The sequence below is a fragment of the Pieris rapae genome, chromosome 11, assembly GCF_905147795.1.
Source record: "Pieris rapae chromosome 11, ilPieRapa1.1, whole genome shotgun sequence".
Lineage (NCBI taxonomy): Eukaryota > Metazoa > Arthropoda > Insecta > Lepidoptera > Pieridae > Pieris > Pieris rapae.
In genome coordinates this window covers 2,266,415-2,291,655 of record NC_059519.1, presented here as the reverse complement: position 1 = coordinate 2,291,655, position 25,241 = coordinate 2,266,415, and the positions used below count along the sequence as shown (strand labels likewise).

General features: G+C 33.8%; 1 protein-coding gene across 1 annotated transcript; it reads right to left on the bottom strand.

Moving 5' to 3' along the window:
• Positions 1-1,134: 1,134 nt before the first annotated feature.
• Positions 1,135-23,311, bottom strand: LOC110996879 (ubiquitin-protein ligase E3B). Its single transcript, XM_022264755.2, has 19 exons — positions 22,889-23,311; positions 22,416-22,652; positions 21,468-21,720; positions 20,952-21,140; positions 19,992-20,183; positions 19,091-19,410; positions 18,263-18,387; positions 16,130-16,301; positions 15,445-15,563; positions 15,019-15,191; positions 14,868-14,948; positions 14,591-14,789; positions 13,701-13,864; positions 12,868-13,014; positions 11,760-11,875; positions 10,948-11,077; positions 10,030-10,194; positions 2,809-2,920; positions 1,135-2,425 (listed from the first exon to the last, which is right to left on the bottom strand). The coding sequence occupies exons 1-19, from the start codon at positions 23,047-23,049 to the stop codon at positions 2,253-2,255; spliced, it is 3,228 nt and encodes a 1,075-aa protein (XP_022120447.2). The 5' UTR covers positions 23,050-23,311; the 3' UTR covers positions 1,135-2,252.
• Between the last annotated feature and the right edge of the window lie 1,930 nt (positions 23,312-25,241).

Sequence of the window (25,241 nt, the reverse complement as noted above, 5' to 3'; positions counted from 1 at the left end):
TATCGTTAGTAAATATGAGACGTGGAAGCACGTAATAAATAAAAAAATGTATAGACAGTTTAACAAGTTATTAATATAGTTAAATAAAGCTAAAAAATAGTTATAATGGTTATAACGGTTGTGATAATGTCCTCAATTCCATTAAAAGTTGTAACTTTGTTAAATGACTGAAAACTTTAATCTGTTGGACAATTAATCCTAGCAGTTGCTGTGTATGTAAGGATTATATGTCAAAGTCAAGGCGAGTGTTTGGCCTGACTGAGGAAAAAATGGCAACATTAAGAAGATTTTTGACAAGAGTCAAGCTTTAGGAAGATTAGAAGTAAATTTTTTGTTATGGTTTTTGAATTGTTTATCCTAACTTACCGGAAATATGAAATTATAAATATGTCAAACGCAACTTTCTGTGGAAAGCCAGTCACAAAGTATTCCGTACAATAGACTATTTTGGTAGATCAAAGACAACTAAAATATATATTTAATGGCAAATTAGATTTTTTTTATGAAATACACTTTTTTGGAAAATTTAAGAGAGTACACTGAAATACAACGGGCGGCCAAATCGGTTACAAGCAATTGCTTCCAAATAACCCAACATTAAATACACTAAACAATTATTGTCTATATACACGTATCCCATACTTTAGACCTGACTTGGACTGTTTAAATATAAAGACTTACTATTACTACTGAGTATAAAAACGTGTTTAAACTTACGATAGCAAAAAACCGTCACAAATTGGTAAGTTTCCGGTTACAGAAAAATACAATATTAAAATCGACGCCCGTTAACATTGCCAGTATTAAAAAGTTACCATTAATTTAAGTATTAGTTCGACACTAATTCGTATTTGCTTCTAAAACTATTGTGTCTAGCTCTAAAATTATTTTTATCGGTCTTTACTTTATGTTGTTAGAAATATTTGTACAATTCACGCCGGGTATGCCAAGCAATCATACTGGCCACGTAACATTCCTCGTGCAAGGTGCATAAGTCTATGACGAACAATAGATTTGACATTTTTTAAAAGTTTTAACTCATGTTTAGGTAGTACAGTAGAACTCCAAATATCCGAATTAATGGGGACCGGGACCCATTCGGATAATTAAATATTCGGATAATCGGATAAAAAAAAATTGCCATTGGAGAGAATAAAAGCTACGTTTTGATATTGCACTATTTTTTTATTGAAGTAAATGAAAGAAACATGAAATTTTCACATGTTTTAAATATAAATAAAATGTACTTACGTACAAGTTTAGAAATAAAAATCATTGTTTTTTAAACATCTCCGTCAATGTAAGCTGTTTTGCGGTCTTTTTTGTGATTCGGATAATCGGCGATTCGGATAGTCGGAGTTCGGATAATTGGAGTTCTACTGTACCTTAGACTCTTAGTTAAATTAGTGCAATTACTGATGCATTTTTTAATAAATGATATTCAATTTGCAGCTGAATAATCAGCTTTATAGTGAAATGACAAATAATAGTCTGTGTTTTTCTTTTTCGCGCCATATACCATTCTCTGTTTCAGTTATAAACAATCACACTCATATTAATAGCTATTTTAACCGACTTAAAAGAGGGTTGTCAGTTTGACCTGCAAGTGTGATATTATTGGAATTGATGATGAGTAGGCTGGCAAGCGCGTGGACAAAATTTTGTTAATATATCCACAAATTTCTCGGAAACTAAAAGCCTTTTAGACATGTTTATTTTTGAATCACAAATATATCATCTTAGGAAACAGCTCCAGTTTCAAACATTCCATCCAGGTTTTGGAGATTGAGTATCTGAAGCGGACACTTTGTTTTTGATATATAGTCAAGCTACGTACTTTACGAGATCGTAAGTGAGACCTTTCAACCTTATATAAAACACAAATTAATTACAGATATCGTTGTCACTATTCCTCGTATATTGATTCGTCGGGATTCGAATCCAGAACCTCCGGCTTAGTCGTCTTCCTTAACCGCTAAGGCATCGAAGTTAAAAGCGCACATAAACTCTTCATAATTTAATTTTTTGGTCATTAGTAGTTAATTGCAATAAGACAGCAATTTATTCTTACTCGTAAGGAGTAATAGAAATTCGATTTCCCTGTTTTTGTCCTACGCATTTGACCCCCAATTCATTTGAGTATGCACATAATTTTATCAACATGTTTAAATTATGAGCAAAAGATTCAGTAATTATTCTTTAAGACAATTTAAATTCCCAAATTTTAACGTAAAACTGGCAACACTAACGCTTTATGACAGTTCAAACCCAGTGTTGCTATTTACTGCGTATCGCAATTTGTCTCGTAGCGTACTTCGTTTTTGGTAGTTTGGTAGTTTGAGCAGATTGAAGCAAGTAGAGGACGTCGGTAGTCGATTCAAGGGATCTTTTTTGCGTATCGTAAAAAAGCCTCTTATTACACTTCCTGAAAGATATTAATTTTATTAATTCTTATAATTACTAACATGTAACCCTAAATCGATAAGACAAATATGGGATTAATAAGGAAAACCCTAATTACTTAAGAAAAAATACAAAATTTAACTACTATATAACACTTACAAATAATAGAACTTTTGTCAGTTCACTCAACGAAAAATATATACAGGTCCGATAACCTATGTACTTAGTCAATTAAATTAATACAGCGGATCATATATGCCGCATATAATATTTTTGGACAAATGTATAACTTATTAAATACAATTCGTCTCGCTGTCCTGGGTTCCAATTTTGGTTGACACAAAAATAAATATTCATTTATAAAAAAAATGTGATGGAACCCATTTAAATAAAAATATAACTCACCTATAGTATCACCCGTGTCTTCATCATCGCCCACTTCAACACATCGTATAGAAAATGGTGGTTTAAGATGTGCAAAGCCGAGGACCGGTGGCTTTGAACACGATGTCACAAACTAAAAAATAAATATACCATATACACAACATCTCTTTTAAGTTCTATGCTAAAATTGCTATATTACATACACATTGTAAATACAGGGCGTCCCACCGCGATGCCACACGGAGGGAAAGTACCTTAAATATTAATGATAGGATATTTTACTGAAAGAAGACATCGTTTAATTTTTAATAATAAGTAGAACTGCATTCACAGATTTTTTTAAAAATTTCTACCTCAACCGGGAATCGAACCCGCCAAATGTGAAAGTAAAATTACATGTATTTTATAATAGCGTTTGAAAGGGCTACTCATAAGCATTATTTTTTTCTTTAATAACCTAGCATATTAAATGAAACTAAAACATAAAATATTACATTTTATTAAAAAAATAATAATTTATCAAATGCTCAAAATGTGATCCGTTCTGTTGTATACAAATTCTCACTCTTTTTTAATAATTTCTCTCCCTGTCGATTTACTTATTTTTGCATGGTGGATGTTTGAAATAATACGTCTAAGTTCATTTTGTAACTCCTGCACACTATTGTACCGGTTCCTGTAAACTAAATCCTTTACATAACCCCATAAAAAAATCAAGTGGGGTTAGATCTGGGGATCTCGGTGGCCTATCGGTGGGATATCTAATTTGTCCAAAATCCAGGAAGGAAAATGTTCACTAAGAAACTCGGCTGTTCTCTTACTGTTATGAGCCGGAGCCCCATCTTGCTGGAATATGAGATTTCGTCGATCTGCATCAGGAAGATTATTAATCTCATTTCTTAAAATCTCAAGTATTTCTAGATACATAGATAGATTATATTCAGAGTTCCTTCGTAAAAATGTATTAAGAGAACCCTATTACTTACAATCCCACACCAACAGTTGAAAGAAAAACGCACTTGATCATTAGTCTCGCGGATTCGTAAGGGATTCTGTCTGGACCAAATGCGATTATTACGCCGGTTGTACATACCGTTGTTACTAAAGTTTGACTCGTCTGACCAAATAATGTTGTTCAAAAAATTTTGATCCTCAAGGATGAGTCTCTCGATATGTTGGCAGAAATTGAGGCGTCTTTCAGCATCTCCCGGCCGTAATTTTTGCACTAATCGCCCTTCAACATAACTTTTAAACTTGTATTTTTTCAGCACGCGATGTATTCTACTCTTTGAAATTCCAATTTCTTCTTCACCATCCCTCACTGAACTCTTCGGGTACGCTTCAAAGTAAATCAGAATGTTGAGTTCATCATCGCTGACGTTTATTATCTGCTGATGTGGTTGCTGTGAGCGATGATCAAAACGTCCTAAATTTTTTAAATTATCCACCAATCTTTTCAACACAAATCGAGATGGTGTGTGTCTATCGGGATATCTTTCGTGGTACCACCGCAAAGCTAATGTAATGTCTTTGTGATTTAAAAAGTATGCTTCTATTAAATCCAAATTATTTTGGTACGCCATGGTAAGTAAATTAACACACAAATTGCTAATAAACGAAAATGAAACTCACAATAAACAAAAGAACAGACGCTTGAAAATTTAACTGTTCCATTTTCGAATTATTTATTTTTACTAATATCAGCCAGTTGCATGGTAATTGTGAAGAAGTACCTACTACACTTTATTTATTATTATCATCTTATACCACGGAAATCTCGTATCTCAAGTGGGTAGATCTTTGAAATGATAATGTTAATTGTTGGAAGCATGGGCAAGTCAGAGGAAATTTCTCTGAACAAAATTTTAAATAAAATGTAAAATTTTATGTTTTTAGTTTCATTTAATATGCTAGGTTATTAAGGAAAAAATAATGCTTATGAGTAGCCCTTTCAAACGCTATTATAAAATACATGTAATTTTACTTTCACATTTGGCGGGTTCGATTCCCGGTTGAGAAAGGCGATTTTAAAAAAATCTGTGAATGCAGTTCTACTTATTATTAAAAATTAAACGATGTCTTCTTTCAGTAAAATAATAATAATAATAAACCTTTTATTTCATGCAATTTTTTCAGGTTACATGTGTAGTTTTAAGAAAGAAAGAAATAATAGTAAAGACATTAATTACACTTGTTTCCAATTAATTTAGAAAATAGTTTAAATGTATAACTAGGTTTGTTTTGCATGAACCCCTCCTCAAGTGAAGGTGAAGGCCTCCTCTAAATAACTCCATGAGTCTCTATCTTGAGCTATTTGCGGCCAGCAGGTACCAGCTGTTTTTATCAGCTCGTCTGCCCATCTTGTGAGCGGTCTGCCTTTGGGACGTTTGCCGATTGGACCTTTCCACGTTGTTACCCTGTTAGTCCATCTCTCGTCCTTTAACCTCGCTACGTGCCCAGCCCACTTCCATTTCAATTTCTTAGCGTAGGTTAGAGCATCAGTCGCTTTTGTGGTTTCTCTAATTTTTGTGTGACGTATTTTTTGCATCTTTTTAATATTCAGCATACTTCGCTCTATTCCTCGTTGGCAGGTAGTGATTTTGCTTTTTAATTTAGATGTATATTTCCAAGTTTGACAAGCGTATGTTAGACAAGGTAGGAGGCATGACGTCATGACTTTTGTTTTAACATTTATTGGCATGTTGCTTTTGAATATCTCTTTTAAGGACCAGTACTTGTTCCAAGTGTTTTGCACTCTTCTTTCTGCTTCTAGTTCGTTTTGTTTTCTGCTGAAGCCCATTTGTTTTCCGAGGTAGATGTAATTTTCTGTATAATTCAGAGTTTCGTTTTCCACTGATATTCTTTTCTGTATACTATTTGTCATGACCATGGTTTTCGAGAGATTCATTTCTAGTCCTACTTGTTTACTGGCTGTGTTCAGTGAGTCAATCATGCTTTGTAATTGTGTGCTTGATTCTGACATCAGAACCAAGTCATCTGCGAAGCGTAGGTGGGATAAATACTTGCCATTGATGTTTAGTCCTGTCTTTTCCCAGTTGAATCTTCTTATTATTGACTCTAAGATAGATATAAATAGTTTTGGAGACAGGGGGTCGCCTTGCTTTACGCCTCTTTCGATGGAAAACGTAGGGCCAGTGGATTCCAGCTTTATTTTTGCTGTACTACCTTTGTAGATGTTTCTGATTATATCTATATATTCTTGTTCAACTTTTTGAGCTTGCAGAGCGGTCCAGATACTTGAATGTGACACAGTATCGAAAGCTTTTTTATAATCGACATATGCGATGTAGAGTGTTCTTTGCTTCTCTTGATATTTTTCTATTATTTGTTCGAGAGTATGTATATGATCTATTGTTGAAAAGCGCTTGCGGAAGCCTGCTTGTTCGACTGGTTGCTGTGCTTCTATTGTGACACTTATTCTTTTGTTAATTATACAGGAAAACAGTTTATAAATACATGAGACTAAGCTAATAGGCCTGTAGTTTGTGATATCTTTTGAGTCCCCTTTTTTGTAAATTAAGATAATTTCCGACTCCGTCCACTGCGACGGTATTTCGGCAGTTTTTAATACAAGGTTAAATAAATATGTTAGTGGGGGAGTCAGTAGCGGCCAGGCAACCTTTATGGCTTCATTTGTAATGCCGTCTGGTCCAGGGCTTTTGTCGAGCTTTAGCCTTTTTATTTCTTGCGTGACTTCTCTTTCAGTTATTGGTGTTATGTTTCCGCTCTTATTTGTAGAGTAAGTGTCATTTGCATTTCTATAGCTAGTTTGCTCGTTTCCTTGGGCTTTATATAGGGTTTTATAGAAGTGGGTTGCTACATCTATAATTTCTTTGCGATTATTTACAATTTTGTCTTTGCTGTTTAAGCCTTCTATCCAATATTTATTTGTTCTTAATTCTTTAAGGGCCTTTTTTGAGCTTCCTGCTTTTTCCAAGTGGTTTTTTATAGTTTTCGATCTGTAGTTTTTGTAATCATGTTTGATGTATTTACTTATTAGTTTGTATAGAGCTGATAGTTCGTTTCTTGAGGCTCGAGTTTTTATCTTAGCATGTTGTAACTCTTGTCTTCTCTTGATAAGTGCTAGAGTACGCTCTTTTAGAACTTTATGTTTACTTTTTGGTACTTCGTTGGATGTTCGAGCGTCCTGTAAACTCTGGGTTATAGCCTTAGTTAATGTGTCATAGAAATACTGTACTGGTGTATTTTCTTGGCATTTATTTATATCCTGTAACTGAGATGCTATGTTTTGTTTGTAAGATCTCATTTCTTCTTCAGTTTTCAGTGATGAAAGTCGGTTACTTCTGTACGTTGTGCGTTTTTTCTTTTGCTTTGTGAGAGACATTGTTGCTCTGATTGCCCTGTGGTCTGACGGGTAGTTCAGATTTAAAACTTCTATGTTTTGAAGGATATTTGGTTGATTTGACAAAATGTAATCTATTTCATTTTTGTATTTACCATTTGGTGATCGCCAGGTCCATCTTTGGTTTGGTTTTTTGTGAAAGAAAGTATTTAAGATGGCAAGGTTGTGTTCAAGGGCAAAATCAATTAGCCTCTGACCTCTCTGGTTTCTTTCCCCATACCCGTTTGGTTTCATTATTAGGTGTTCTTCTTTTCGCGGTTGTCCTATTTTCGCGTTAAAGTCGCCCATTATTATATACTTTTTATGAGCTTGGTCTAGGGCTCTATTAATATTCGAGTAGAAGGTGTTAATCTCTTCTTCACTCGCAGTTTCAGTCGGTGCGTATATTTGTATAATCGACATGGACATTCCTTGTATGTTTAAGTTTAATAATGCTACTCTCTCGTTTATGCCCAAGAAGCTTTCAATCCAGTTCTTACGTGTTTTATTTATTATGAAACCGACTCCATATTTGCCAGGTGTGTGTCCTGTGTGACATAGTACGAAATTATTGTATTCTTCTATCCGGGTACCCGCCCTTCTTATTTCACACAATCCAATTATGTCGTATTTGACTCTAGTGATTGCTTCGCTAAGTTCAATTAGGCGTTCGTAGGTAGATAAAGTTCTGACGTTGTAAGATAATATGTAGAGCTGGTCTTTCTTCTTTTTAGTTGAGTTAAGTATTTCTAGGGATTTAGTTTCTTTCGTTGAAGAATGTTGAAGTTTTTTCTTTAGAGGGTTTTGGTCTTGATCTTCCACGGTGACCAGCCGGGTTGGAAGATGGTTTTCGTCGTTTAGTTGAAATTTATTAGATGTTGTATCTTTGAGGGAGGGGATTGTTAATTGCTATGAGTGTAAGCTACTGGCTGTTTTGTCGTTGATTTGTTTATTGGCGTTATTTTTCGCTAGGTAGCTTAGTATGCTTGGTTTTAGAATTCCTTCTGAGACACTGTTTGATCGAGGTAAAGATGGGTTGGATTGGTTTATTTTGTTTTTCTTGGTGGCTCTCGTGTTGTTACCAACTAGTCCTTGAGACTTGGGATCTGACTCCGGTGAATTCGCCAGTGATCTTTTGTTGTTTGATTTTAGTACAATGAGTTTATCGTATTTTATTGTGACTTTATTTCCTTTCTCGCGCTCTTTATTCGCTTCTTCTTGTAATTCTTTCCTTTTTTCCAATATGTATTTAGGGTAGTCTTCGTTCAAATAGTATTGGGTATCTTTCAATAATCTTTTTTGCTTGAGAATACTGACCTTTAAACCAAGGGTAGAAAAAGTCACCTTTATTGGCCGGGGTTTATCACCTTTCTTTCCCAGTCTCTTTGTTTCCTGAATATCTCGGCAATTCAGTTTTAAGGACAGTTTTTCATTTATAAAGTGCAATATATTGTTCTCCAAGCTATGGTACGACGTCTCGTCCTCTTCAATACCGAAGAAAATTATATTTCTTTGTCTTGCTTGTTTTTCCATAAATTGAATTCTTTTTTCTTGTTGTTCAACTTTTTCATTCAAGATCTGGTGTTTTCCTTCCAGAATTGTAAATTTTTCTTCTAGTTTGTTGGTTATGTTATGTGTTATTTGTTCTGTCACCCTTTCACCATTTTTCTGAATTTCAATTTTTTGTGCGTTCAGTTCTTTTTGGATATTTTCTAAAGCTTTCATAATTTCCTCCATGGTGACTATTTTTGTTTTGATACTCGTGGCGCCCTCTAGTAGGACTGGGTAGTATTATTTGATCTGTTGTACGCTCTGTAGCGAACAAGTCTAGTCGAAGGTAGTGCGTTTCTTTTCAAATAGATGGCGCTGTACTACAATTCTTTATTCTATGACAAGGGAAGTTGCAGATTCATTCAGGTGTGAGGTTATGTTTCTCAAAAAACGAGATAATTTTCACCATCCACTATTTATTTGCACTCCGGGTCTTCGGCACTTTCATAAGTTAGCACTGGTACAGTTTAAGTTCTTGGATTAGCGAGAGTAGACTTGAAGAGCTTCGAAATTGTTGTTTCTTTACACTTCAGATTTTTGTGGATTTTTCTGTATTATTCGTTAACTTAGAGTCTTGCCTTCACTAAAATTCTTTCAGTAAAATATCCTATCATTAATATTAAAGGTACTTTCCCTCCGTGTGGCATCGCCGTGGGACGCCCTGTATATTAAGAAGACGCGAGTCCTGACGTAATAATTCACCTAAATCATCTTCACCGAGGACTATACTGTAATAACCAGTCTAATCCCTACATTGCCCGATCTGGTGTTCCCCAAGGATCCCATTTGGGACCGTCTCTCTTTTCAATATTTGTCAACGAAGTTAGGAATCATAATATGACGCACTGTAAAACGTCTCTTTTCGCTGATGTTTTAAAAATTTACAAAGTATTTAACTCTGTCTGTGATACTATTCTTGTTCAAAGTGACCTTACTGGTATAACAGATTAGTGCTTATTTTAATAATAATCTGCTAAAACTAAAAACAAGTGCTGTCATATAAATTACAAAATACACAAGAAAATAACCGCTTGTTACGGTGTATGAGCTTGACGTCGCACCATTGAAGGAGGTTAAAAAACCTCCCGCAGCTCTCGGTTCAACCTTCCTCTTAAGACGTTTCACGCATTTAACAAATAATTCGCTACAGGTCAGTTTTATCCCGTTAAAATTAGAATTATAATATTTGTTATGTCTTTTTTTATCAAAAAACTGTTAATTTAATGACAGAAAATGTGGTAATGTATATGAATCGCTTATCATATGCGTGGGATCCCCGTTGTGTTAGACTAGGTCTAAAACCCACTAAAACTATAATATACCCTCACCTTAAGAAACTGTGCCCTTTCATGTTCACTAAAGTCCCGTTGCAGAACATCCCAAAGCCAGCAGACAACGCGATGTGAGTCATGAAATCCGCCGTAGTATTGCGTGTGACGACGGAGATCTCTCAGGTCCAGGGGTACGTTGTCACCACTTATGAGCCGTTGTAGCTATTGACATTGATAAATATTGTTTTGCTAAAGCAAATAAACAAAAAAACAGTTGGTTTAACCAAAAATAGCCCCAACTCAGATCTATACTGAGTGGGTCCATACAGTCTTAGAAGTTATATTGAGCTGTAGCATTTTTAATCGATATCTTTGTCAGCCAGAGCTGGCAACACTCACCCTTTATTACGATTTCTCAAGAAAATATTACAAGATAATCCCAAAAAACAATCATATTAAATATATAATGTATTATTTGAGAGATACATTGTTATCATACGATGGACAAGTCACTCTATTTATTTAAAACACACAAATTGTATTGAGAAGGTCAGTACATACGACTTTAAAGAAGTCAGTAAAGAAGATTTGGAGAAAAATGTTGAAGATAGAAAGGTATCAAGCCAATTGTAAGAGGCTATAAGATACATTATTTCTGTATAGAATTTTAAGTGTGTATAGTAAAGATGGATAAATGTTACAAGGAAAAAACCAAAGCTTATCTATTATTAATATATGTATTGATACGACCAATGTAAGAAGTTTGTTAAAGTCTGAATAAATTAAATTTACAATAAAATTACACATTTTCTTTGTAGATCTGATTTGTGAGACTTGGTTTTTACAAGTTATTATTTATTATTCCTAAAGGAAAAACACAAAGTTAATATCAAATAGCCGAGATGTTCTACACATCTATAACTCGATTTCATAATAAATTTAGTCTTATTTAGTTTCGTAATAATTCAGTCTAACCTCCGGTGTTGAAAACAGCGATAACCATTCCGGATTAATGATAGCTCTAAACCCCTTAATAAAGGCGTTGGTCTGGTCCTTGATTTGAGTGTGCATCCGAAAATGTGCCATTAGGTGAATGTAGTTTATTCTAAAAAGTAAACACTATATTATGCATCTTAATACTCACTGCAAAGTATAATAAATCGGCATACATTGAGATACTTTTACGTACGATTACGTACACGTACGTACGTACAAATCACTTTTACAGAGAAGTTTATATTTATAGAACAGGGGGCAAGCGGGCAGGAGGTTCATCTGACGTCAACCTCGGAGAGCTCGCGAGTACGTTGACGGCCTTGGGCAACACGTGAGCCAGTTTTATGAATTGGACGATTTCTATTATATATACGAGTTATAATTCTTCATTTAATCAATCAAACACCGTTGTTTACATAGAAAATAGTTGTCTATAAATTCGGTTTACGGACGATAGTTTCACGTGTCGTCAATAAAATATTGATGAAATGCACGCATACTTTTATGAAGAAAATTGAATATTATTGTGTTATCACTATTTTTTATGGACACAAAGAAGGACGCATGGGCCAATTCCTGCTCACAGGCGGCGTTCATCAATATATTAAATACAATTGTCGAGACAAAATTTAGCTAAATCGATCATAATTCAAATGTGTGTCATTCAATAACTATCACAGTCCTAAATGGTTAATTTTGCTTCCGAGTTTCTTACTACTAAACTATAATAACATCCGAATAGTTAAATATTAAACTTTAATTTTTGCCTTTTTAGTATTGGTTTTACTTACTTATTTTCATTTGTAACTGGTATAGCTTTGCCGCCGGGAACCAATTCGTGAGTCACAATTTCACCCAGACGTTCCTCGTCCACTGAGAAGGTCAGTTCCAAACTGGATATGTCACCCTACAGATTCAAATTTAAAAATCATTTATTCATGTTGGTAACATGATGTACACTTTTGAATGACAAAAATAATAAATTTAATGTATTTAAATACTAATTATACATTTAAAGCAAGTTCTCAAATCAAGGAAGTAGAACGTGAGAGAAGAATTGGAAATAAACTCACACGCATGGCCAGCCATCGGCGCCCTCGCCATATTTTAGGGAGAGACACCCCGACGCATGGACGCCTTTATTAGGCATCCATGCGTCGGGTTCTTTTAATATATTTTTTTATTTGTAGCCACAATTTGCGCTTAGAACTGTCATGACCCTGACGCGCTAACGATTCCAGTCGTATGGAGTAAACATAAATTGAACAATTCATATGACTAATAATGTAAAATTCATGTAGGAACAAATTTGCGCGCCATTGTGTGTCAGAATATGAGAACCAACGATTGTACCATATTCTTGCATAAATTATTATTATTATTATTATTACAATTCTCGAACTAAGCCACTGAGGGCTTCGGGCCAGTCAGTGTTCAGACAGTGTTAATTTACAGTTCATTGCAGAATCATAATACAATTGACATAATTAAATGTAAAGGAGGACAATTGGCGTCCTTATCGCTTCCGAGCGATCTCTTAAAGGCATTTTGAAAAAAAGGTAAGCAAGAAGTGCATAAACAAAGTTATTTAGACAAAACTAAGAAAAAGAACAAAAAACTAAACTAAAAAGAACACATGAATCACGATAATTTTATATCACTCTCACATCGTTCAGTACGAAATTAAGGGATAAGATGTGGACAGGTATACAGTAGATATTTAAAGGATGATAGAGAAGAAGGAACAGTAAACTTTCCTTTTTGTCCGCACACATAATATAAATTTATATATTTTATTAATTTTAACGCTGTGTGTCTGTCAGTAAATTTATCGTAAGTACTATTAAAAATTAAACTCGTTTTAATCCGATAAAGTGCAAGAAAAATAAATGTTTCAACCTGGAAGTGCTTGATGTAAGTCAGACTCCGATACAAATCTCGGTCTAGCGATGGTAACTCATCAATCCAGCTGTATAACGCCTGTTGTGTTTGTCCCAGCACTTGGCTAAGGAAGAACGATGCGAATGGTACGTCTACCACTATTCCCTGAAAAGCAATTACAAATGCTATATTAAGAAATTTGTAATAGGCTAAAAAGATAAAAAAAAATATCAGGATATTTATTGAGTGACTTAACAGAACTAATATATAAAGTATCGACTTTAATTCAAATGAAATATTAATAATTTTAAGAATCTGCTAATAACGTTGCACCAGTTTCTATGACGTAACATGCTTGTAAACACGTAAAGCAAAAATCATTTTTCACGTGCTACATTGCATAAATACAAATATATTTTGATTTCGAATCACAAACAGAAATTTATCTGCAATACATTTAGAAAAGCAAAGACATATTACATACAAGCATGGTAACGTCATCGTCGAATTCACTAATTTCTAGCAAAAAACCAAAAAGTCTGTGTAAATAAGACTGATATATGAAAATCAAAATTTATTAAAGTCATCTTTTATATAGATTATTCTCAAGAACACTATGTTTTTATACTGTCAAATAGGTCAATGCATTGTTTAACCTAAACAACAATCAATTATTTGCCTAGTATCAAGCCCAAAAACTCTGGGTACTACAACAGTTCATTAAGCCAGTCGTCGTGTTAGAATAACCTTTGTTTTTTGGTAATTTTTAACAGTTTAATAATGTATATATTCCAATGGTCCTTCGAGCCGAAATATAGAACAAATGATCTAAATTGTCCAAAATTATTTACCTCGTACACTGCCTTTCCTAACATTCGTCCAATAAATTCAAATAACTGCAAATGGTTATCTTGAAGACATGAAGTCGGAGATGGATAAAGTCGTTCCTCGCTCGTAACCCGGAATAAGTTTAGTGAGGGGTCGAAAACTCGTTTTATTGTTTCTTCCAGAAATTCTGAAAATTTGCACAAATGAAGCCTATAAATGTGTCTAGTAATAGATATTAAATATAAAAATAAAAAGATATAAGATATATAATTATAGATAGCTTTGTTCAATTATGAATCATCATACAATGCCAAACTCCGGTTAAGTGAATTGTAAGTTTTGTTTTTTAAATAATTATAAAAATGAAAAACAAATGAACCCGAAGCCAGTTCAAAATATTCAACCTAAATATTTAAAGAGGTCAAAATCGATAGTATCAACTGTATAAATGACAGCATAAAAAATCGGAATTAAATTTATAACGGATTGCAGTAAATAAATATACCTCTATTTATTTGCTATATAGCTGTCTTATTTTGTTTTTAAATGTTATATATAATATAAAAAACACAGTTCTAGTTAATAATCTCTCGTAGGCAAAAATGAAGTCATGATAACGATAGACTGAAAACATTCTGAATCAAATTTCATTTTATATTTCTTTTTCGAACGAGACAGAGGCTCAATGTGATCGCCTTCAGTCGTTTGTGGGTCATAAGACATTAATTAATTTATTTATTTTATTAAGTCAAGAAAATCTACATTTCACTTTTTTTTTTTTTCAAAAATGCAGTTGCATCTAGCCTCCGTGTCTGACATATATTGATTTTTAATTTTTATTTTTAAATTTAATTCCCTAATAATATTCTCATCATACATTCATATTAATCATCTGGAAAGCAATCGCACTAACCTTTAAACACTCCATCTTGGTCAATTCCAGCCTCATCCAGGCCCTGTTCGTTAATAAATCGGACTCTAACCACACCGCGTAAGGCTCTACTTGGCAACGCCGCAAGTTGTCTATAGCCATCTTCTACTAATCTATTACGACGAACCGTCACTAATGTGGACCGACCCCCACACGCACGTTCAGTTAGGCCTAGTACCACCTAAAAATATTTATTGAAATAAATAATTAGCATATTATCTTGAGATATGTTTAAATGGTTTTTTGAATTCTTATATACCTTTTCATCCGCCACTGCCCGTCTGAACAACCTTACTCGTTCACCGTGTGCGATCATGTGCGGCGTCTTTTGAACCAGTACCTGTATTAATAATTTTTTTTTACTATATTTCTCTTCTCTGTTGTCTCTTTTCTGGAGTAAAAAATCTTACCTGTTGAGGTTTCTTCCCCTTCTCAAGATCGGCCATAAAGTGCGAGTCGCGTATATCCCGCACTAGCCAATGGGACGGCGGCGTATACGCACGTCGACAGTCACGGCGATACAACACCAGTAGCAACGTGTGCACTGAACGGAACACGTCATTGCTTTGGATAGTTCTTAGATCTGGAAATTGAGTAGATTAATTATTAAATTGTGTACCTTAAAGTATTTTATCATGAAATGTTTGTAACTGTAAAAGTTAAATTTAAAAAAGTTAAATTATTATTTTTTTAATCTAGGCAAAATTTTCAACCAATTATGAAATATTTATTAACATATTTATAATATTCATAACAGTTTTATTCTCTATATACACTATATGAGATTTAAAAATAGTTAAACATTTTTTTCTCGTAAATATATCGATTTTACTTACCAAATAATTGTCCTATTATAGATTTATAAATGAACATATTCAAGAAGGACGACATATTGACGAAATCCTGCAATTTGAATGGTTCTTGCTTCTCATACATTTCCATATCGTCAAGTATTCTAAAAACCATACAAGAATATTAAAATCCAAATTAGTATTATTCATTGACTCTCATAATTGTTTTCCTAATACCAAATTCAATTGGTTTCTTTAAAGGTGATCATTTCCAGACATACTTCGCTTTTTGGCCTGATATTCATAGACTAAGGAATACGAAAATCGTAGTCGGCTCTTATTTAGCATATCCGACTTTTAAAAAGTGAGGGTTACCAGTTCTGACTATAATACTTTCAAGTAGATAGATACTTGCAAGTACGTACGATAAATTTCTAATGTGTAAGTTTGTCTAAAAATTGCCTGAAATTCATATCCCGGTAACGTGTTATATTTAAATCGGGTATTTTTCTTATGTAACAGGAGGCAAGGGCTAAGTGATACCGCCGCCAATGGACACTCACATTGCCAGTAGGCACGCAAGTGCGTTGCCGGCCTTTACGGCACGGTATTTTCTGACATAGATTTTCACACAAGATTTATTGACAAGGTAAATATCGTTGACTAACAAAAGTTTAGGCATTTTACATAATTTAGTAAAAACAGTAGTTTATACGAAAATTTAACTTACGTAACATAATGTGTCATACAATCTGCGAATAGTATTAGCATTTGAAACTCCGGCGCAGATGACTTAGTGTTGACAGCGAGAAGGTCTAAAAAAGCTTTCAACCCGCTGTTTGGTCCCAAAGTGCACAGGAATTGCCATAAAGAATATAGAATCTCGTCTTGATTGCAGAGCCCTAAAAATATCTATTGTTAGATGTCACAAATAATGGAGGGCTGGGACGGCGGAACTTGAAATAAAAAACAGTTCGATCTGAGCTGCCAAGGATCTTGAGGTCCATTCCCAACGCTGAGGGCATTTTGAGATTGAGGGCAACATTTCGAGGGTGTAGTATTGTCTTTTATTAACATAACTTTTACACATTTAAAGAAAAACACTTTTTAACGGATTATAGTTATGTATTGTTGTATTTAAACTTATAATTATTTGTACATAATTTTAAATTTAAACCGACGTTTCGCGTGCTTTACAGCGTGCGTGGTCACGGTGATAGGTACCTCAATGGTGAATCCCACCACCACCCGTCACAACTGCTCTCTGTCGGTAAATGTTTGTTTCAGAGAGCCCAACGTCTTTGTGATGCGGCCCACCTCAAGGAGGAACTACAGCATGTCAAACAGGTGCTACACCGAAACAAGTTGCACATCCCCCGGCTGCATCACAGAAACAAAAACAAGACACAAACAGTTCCTCGCCAGCTAGCTTACCTGCCATATGTGAAGGGAGTTACAGATAGAATTAGCCGGGTCCTAAAACGAGCTTCCATTAATACAATTTTCAAGCCGCACAAGAAGATCCAGCAATTCCTAAGACCAATCAAAAGTAACACCCCATTGCAAGATGCAGGTATATACAAAACTGGATTGCGACTGTGGCCTGTCTTACATAGGGCAAACTAAACGCAATATGTCCAGCAGACTCAAGGAACACATCGCGGACATAAGACATAGACGACACACAAAATCAGCAGTCTGTGAACACACACTAGATAGGCCTAATCACTACATACGCTTTGACCAACCGAAAGTACTTGCGAAAGAAAAAAGATTCTTCCCAAGATTGGTACGCGAAGCCATTGAAATCAAAAAACACGCCAATTTCAATAGAGAGGACGGCCTAAAATTATCAAACACCTGGGATCCAATAATATCCAAATTAAAATCTCAAAATAAACAATCCGCGAAAATGGAGGACACCGTGAGCAATTTCTGCAAAAACCCTACATCTTTTAGTCGATACCAACTCCGGGGAAATAAATACAGATAACACAACATTTTCTGCAGCTGTAATACTTTTTGACATTTAACACCTTTGTCTTCAGTCACCGTGACCACGCACGCTGTAAAGCACGCGAAACGTCGGTTTAAATTTAAAATTATGTACAAATAATTATAAGTTTAAATACAACAATACATAACTATAATCCGTTAAAAAGTGTTTTTCTTTAAATTTCGAGGGTGGTTGAGGAGGCTCACATGATGTGATACCGCCAATGGACACTCACATTGACAGATGGCTCGCAAGTGCGTTGCCGGCCTTTTAAGACTTTTAGTACGCTCTTTTCTTGACCGTAAGTTGTTGTTCGGAAACACTCCGGTGAGTTTTCCACATAGTGGTGATGCGCGGAAGAAACTTTCTTAAGAAACCGTGCGTTTCTTCTCTGCGTATATCAATCAATTTAGCGATAACATGTTCCAATCGGTTATAATTTTAAGATAATTAAATTCTCATTTTAATATAATTAACAACAATTATTATCCAACCTACAGTAACGTTTAAAAACTTTATTTCTCATTACAAATATGTATTTTATTTACATGAGAAACTTAATATTAATCTGTATACATACGAGCGAGATACACGTCGTCATTAGCCGTCCCAATGTTAGTCTACTATATTCACTCTAACTCTCTTATAGTCCTTACGTAATACTTGGAATACAAAATCTAGATTTTGAGGTTTTTGTTAAGTAGATGTATTTTTTACTTAAAATTTGATTATTGTTGAAGATTTTTTTAGCAATTTGATTATACCCATTCCATCACGGAATATTTAAAACACCTACGAAATGACGTCCGATGCTGGGGAATATGAAGCTGAGTACATCTCCTTATTCCAATGCCAAAATCCTCTCACCTGTTAAAATATCAAGCTTGACCTGTGTCATAGTCTGTAACGCAGTGTGGTACATCGAGCAAATAAGCGCAACCTTTGTACAATCCGGAGATCCAAGTTTTCTGTAGTTTTTATTTGAGTTGCCCCTGAAATATAAAACCTTTTTATGTGTTTACTTAACTTTATTCCTCTTTACATTGTCTTTGGTCAACGTGACAATACCCTTTAACGTAATTTTATTTATCCATTACTGTATTTCATTGAAGTACACATGTGTCATTTCAAATTGCGTGAATTTTGTAAAAATATTGTTTTAATTTTTAAAGAAATTTCCACAAAAATTAACACAATTGTTGCCCAAACGGGCACAAATTCTTTTTTGGTTCTTTATAGCTTTGAAGGCCAACATAATTAAAAAAAAATCGATTTCAGTGCTTTGACTAAATCATTGGATAGGATTCTCGCATCTACACCCAGGTCTCCTACTACCTACCCCTTTGTATGATTAATTTATATTAAAAAAATAGTATTACGTTAGACATATTCAAAATATTCAAGTTTTTTTCTTAACTATCACAAGTACTTCTTTGTATCTCTGCATTCCGCCAGCACGGTTGTCTGTCATCTGTCAAAAAAGTTTTAATCCCACGTCTACAAACCCAGGTCTCGAACGCTTCTTTTTGGACATCATCAGCGTCCAATTGCATTGTATAATATAATATTATAATATTAATATAATATTATAATATTAATATAATATTATAATATTATAATATTAATATAATATTATAATATTAATATAATATTATAATATTAATATAATATTACCTGAGTGTTGTCAGTACATACCTATTAGTCCTAGCTTCGATTGCTCTCCGTATAAAGGCAGCTGGGTTACTCTGCAACGGCGACGATTGCTGTGAGGGTCCCGCTCCTTCTTCTCCCACACCGCCATCAATCATCTCCTTCAAGGGGACCGCTAATAATTTCTTCAATAACGGCGCACCCCATAATAAAGATAATTGCATCCGTAAGTTCCCCATAGTTGGTGGCAGGTAGGCGTCGAAGCTTTGTGAAAACCACCCCAACACTGGGTGCCAGTTGCTTAAATTGCCCTTCTTACACACCACATATTGCTGGCAACTGTCAAGGAATCGGGTCGAAACAAGCTGAAAATAATTTATTTTTCAAGAATTGAGAGTGCTGTAAATAAATTGTATCATCTTGGTAAGAATAAAACAAGTAAATTGTATCGATTCGAAATATTATAAATACAACAATAGATGGCTGGATAGTTTTTGAGGCAAGATACTAGATGGATATTTTATATTTATTTATAAGAAATTTCAGTCGCACATAATAAAACTGCGTACAGATATTTTTGAGGAAAAAATTACTTAAAAATACTTTTTTTGGTACACTCAATAATTTTTGTGTAATATATGTCTATTATAATATAATCAAATCATTGATTCCAATTAGACCACCTAAAATGGCACTTTTGAATGTTAAATATAATATAAAGATGATTCTAGATGGCCCTTCTAAAAGGTTTCATGTCGAGAAGAATGGGCAAGAAACTCCACACTTACTCTTTTAAAATAGAATTTACAATGTACTCCAAAAATTAAAATAAAATATAAATTAAAATTTATTTAAAAAGACAAATTCAGCCCAAAAAAAAATTGGGCTTCCCAACGCTGACTGTTATAATCGCAGCCTGCAGACCCCTGCTTAATAAAACACTTACCACAAAGGTAGGATAAAAAGTCTCGTTAAGCGCGTGATCCCGTTCAATATGAGCCATTTGTATGAGATTTCCCAAAAGACACAACGCGTAGTTGCCTTCCAATGTATTGAACACAATTCTCATATTTTGATCTGCGCTCAGAAACTCTATGGACTTGTCGAATAGTGCGTGCGTACGGAACGTCGATATTGACTGGAAATACATACAATTTCATTAAACTAAATGCAATGCTATATATATATATATATATATATATGTAAGATTTTTTCGTACTACATCATCAAATTTCACCGAGTTGATGATGACCCAGATTAATAATATGGCGGCAAGTGCCATACGTTAATATGTGTTAGATTTTGATATACGGGAATCACAATTCTTCGTAAAATAAATCTCCTTCGTGCCTTCTCCATCTACACGACACTGGCGAAGTACCCTGTGCCTAATTGGAACAAATTAAAGCCATTTAAAAAAAATCTTGGTAAGTTTAGTTTCTGAATGACAACAAGCTTTTGTTGACCATAAGTTCGATCGAGTACTCGAAACAAGTTGAAGACATTAAAATAATGTAATAAGTACTTAAAATCAATATATTATTTAAATAATGTAATAAAATGATATTTGACGAAAACCTCTTTTAAGCAAACCTATATCTTAGTTTCATTAGAAGAGGCTCAGAAAAAAAAATAGATACAATAAAAATGTGAATAGAAAAAAAAAGCAATATTACATAGATGTTAATATCAAAATTTACAATCATTGTCTAATCACTTGTAATTAATGTTAACTCATCATCATACACTTGTTTTGGGGTATACTAATTAAATTCACAATTTTAATATGCAATGGAGCAATTTATTTGCCACATACTTGGATAGATACATTACATTTTGAAGTACTTAAAATAATTCATAAAATTTGTTCAATGTAAAAATAAAAATATATTATATGTAGGCATACCTCAGGCGATATTTGCTGCATGTGGAACACCAATGTAGGAACAGATAATATCTGTATTATAAACATAGTGAGGAGCTTCTCAGAAAACTGGGCTGAGATAAGAGGGCGCAGAGCGAGGGCGACAATTGCAGACAACGCTATGTTCTTCAGACTCACTTTTTCGCGACACAAACCTCGAAGCAGAAGAGACTGAAAGAAATTTATCATATAGGAAAATATAAAGTAAACTAAATTATAAAATCAAAGTGATTGAAAACAAAATAAGAATTTTATATTTTTTAGACATTTTACCCCCTTTGAAATGGGGGTCAAAGGTACAAACTTTCAGAAATGGAGTTAACATTAAAAAAAATTATTCAGGGCCTTTTTGATGTTATTATCATTTCAAAATTTTAATAATTCCCATTTGATTGTTTTATTAAAACAAGTAACTAATTAGCCTCATCAGCATGTCGTAGCATAGACTACAGACAAAATTGAAATATGTATTGTATATTATATATTTGAAATACTCACTTTCAAAGTCAAATAATAACCCTTATGAAACAGTGAGCCCATCACATTAGCACACAGCTGTGTCATTCCTCCTCTCAACTTATCAAAGTTTTTAAGGCGAGTCAAAGCCCATGTATTTGTAGCTGTAAACGCCAACAGTGTGTGTAAATGTATGAGTATACTCTGCATATCCAGTGGGGACTCTGGCTTTAGTTGCTCTAGATACTGGCAACATTTATGTAGGAGATCCTTTATATGTGATATCCAGGATAAGCTGAAAAATTTAAACAATCATTTATGCTTGGATTTTGAATATAGAATGAAAGTGTTTGTATATTAATTAAGTTCATGTATCATCCTATGGGTACATATAAGCACACTACTAAGATGGGACTAAGCACTTGTTATGCTGAGCTAATATTGTATTACTTATATATGTTTAAATAACAATACAAAATATAAAGTATTATAAAACCAGCCTTTTATCATATCTTAAGGAAAACCACCAACTATAGTGAGCAGGAACACATAGGTTAAAGCATTTTGCATTGAAAATTAGATAAAATTCTATTGAGTGTCATACAAGTAATAATCTATATTTCCTCCTAAAGGCACTCTGGCCCTGTATAAATAAACCAGTGTTTTTTATGTACAAGATTACAAATCTTCTATACATGTTGTATTGTTAGCAGGTATATTATTTCTTTAGAAAAGTAGTCTAACTTTTATGATTACTTATGTAAATTTTTAAAACGAAGAGAGTTCTGCATATTACATATAGAACAGAAACAACAAAGCACAGAATTGTAAAGTGTTAGAAGAAATGTATACAATAAATGGAACTATCTTGCAAGTTTTAAATGCCAAGAACATGGAAAATACAAACATTCCTACTAGTTACATTGCATTTTTGAGTTATAACAATAATTTGTTATAGCTTACATATAAAATCACGTATTTTGTTTTTACCTATATTCTTTATTCAGAAACACTCCTACATAAGATATTTTCACAGACTCTGAATGCAGGCTCTGGACTATATACTTGCAGAGTCTCTCAAATCTTTTCCGGTCCCTTTGTGAATTAAATACAAGAAACAAGCGGCAAGTTGCTTTATATACATCTAAGGCTTGTACAAAATCTATCTGTTGTCCTTCATCTTGAGATCCATGGCTTGCCTCAGGTACTAGGTGATCAAATCCATCTCTGAAAAACACAAATTTTAAAATATTCATGTGTAATTTAAGATTTAAGAAAATAACAAATGTCCAACTATGCACAATTACAATAAATAGTAGCATCTGTTTACATATATAATTCTATTTTATTTTTAACAAGCTACAAATACTTAATAGTAATAATGACAACTGTACCCTGCAATTAATCATGTAGTTATTAACAAGGGATAAAGATATATTAACAAATTAATTATATTTACGTACAAAATAAGTTTTATAAAGCGCTGTCTCGCAAGCCAGCCTCGAACAATTGCTTGTATTTTGGTTGCTGACTGTTCTCGCTTTTTTTCGAAAGCACGCTCTTCTCTTGCCGCTTTCATTTGCTCCAAGAATGAATCTTTAGTAGTTAAATTTTTCGAAAACATATTGCCGGAAACAATTTTATTTTTGTACACAAATAGGATTGATAGATGAAAAATTACTGTTTGTTAGTTTAGCGGTCACTATGAAAAGGTCATTACGGATTAACAATAACACTACACTGAAGCATTATCGGAAATTCATATTTTCTTGAAAGGATTATCTATTTCACGCCATTTTGTTTTAAAATTTACGTAAGTATTTTGGGCATAATCTTAATCTAATCCCAAGACCCAATTCCAAGCAAGATTTATTTTTCAATTTCCATTGTTTATTTTTGACAGATTTAATTTGAAAGCTTGTACATACTTGACAGCTGAAGTTGACGTAAGGTATTGAAGTCCACAGCTTAAACATCATTTCTTAAAATATTTATTGTTTGTGCTTAATCTAAATTCTAAGTCACCAAGAAGGATTGCTATAATCAACCGCCAAGCGGGCGCAACCGCGGCGGCTGTGTAACCGCACAAAACTCCGGTCACGTGAGTTTTGAAATCCTCCAACACGGCGGGCGCGGGTGCAAAGCCCTTCGTGACTTCGTGACTCGTGGCGTTGTAACACTAAAGAGTCACGAAGGGGTTTTCACTAGTGTATTGCACTGTGTTTGACTCTAGTTAAGACTTACCGCTAAGTGTGCTTTTTGACATTCTTATGTCAAAGTATCTTAGTATCTTAAATAAATACACTGACACAGCTAGCTCTCTTCTGAGGCGTAGCTGGTCTGGAACAAACAGGATTGGGTACATAAGCGAAAACAAAGGGATACACTCCATACAGTCTCTTGTAGTGGTAGCGAGTGAATTTATTTTATACTGACTGTATTTAACCTCATATGGGGCCCACACCATTGCGTTGCACTCCAAGTGACTTCTCACTATATATTTAGGTACTTGTTACAACGTAGTCAACTTTATTATTATATTCATGTGAGATTTTAGAAATAAGATAAGTGCTTGTTATTTTAACTTAATAGCTAATTATTTATGTAAAATATTTAAGTATAAAGTAACTTATTATAAGTTGTATATTTTAATCAACTTAACTGTATGCAAACCTTTTTAGCAGTTTTAGATATTTGATACAAAGCACTTTACTATTCTGTGAACAGCTATTGAAACTATATGCAAACGGGCAGGACTCTCACATGACGTCAAGTGATACCCTCGCTCATGGACATTCGCACTGCCGGTCTTTTAAAAATTGGGACGCTCCTTTCTTGGATACCTATCTCAATACATTTTTGACTATCTGAGATAGACATATTAATTCTTGTTCTGAAAAAAAAAGTTCCAATAACCAGTCCACGGATTGTAACAGCCATTTGTCGATACAAGCTATCCATGGTAGGTCAGATCGGTGTATTTGGATAGACCTTGTATAAAAATGTATCCTATCTTAAGATTTTAACTTACACCAGTTTTTAAAATAATTAAAAAGCTATTTGATATGCTTTAAACATAGACATGTGTATTTTAATATTATTTGTACGGTTTTATTTACTTTATTTGGTTTATATTGATTATTAAATATCGTTGCCTATAATGGATTGTCTCGGTAGGTTTGGTTATTGGGATGCATATAGGAGATCGATCGACTGCAAGGTTTGATCTCAGATTGTGAGGTTGTGGATTCGTTATAGCGTACGGGCGTAAGTCGAATTGGTTCGGAAATACTTCAGTAGGCTTAATGAATCATAAACAAAAATCCTAATTCGGTGAATATAATTATGATCAATCATTAACTAATTGTTCTTTAAAAAAATCAGGATTATTACTAATCTTATCCGTGGGACCGATCGTTGTAAATGCAACTGTTTTCAAAAATATTTCAGAAGAGATGTGTCATGCAACTACTTTTGTCAAAACTCATTAAAGGACATTTAAAATCGCACATCCGGTGATAATGGGTCATGGGGTGAGTAAGAAGTGATAAAATTTCCGATTACAAATCATTTGTGATAATAATGCAACATATTTTAGCCAGCAATTTTAACTAATGATGCACGTAAATAGTTTTGTGTGTCGTTTGGAAATTTTAAAATACTTGCTGAGTTATAAGAAAAATTGCTTTTGTTTTTACATTTTACAACTGTTTGTACATATTTTAAGTTCTGTTACACACGATTAATAAAAATTAATTAATGATTAATAAATAAACGAATGAAATTTAATAATATAAACAGTACATATTCATTTCG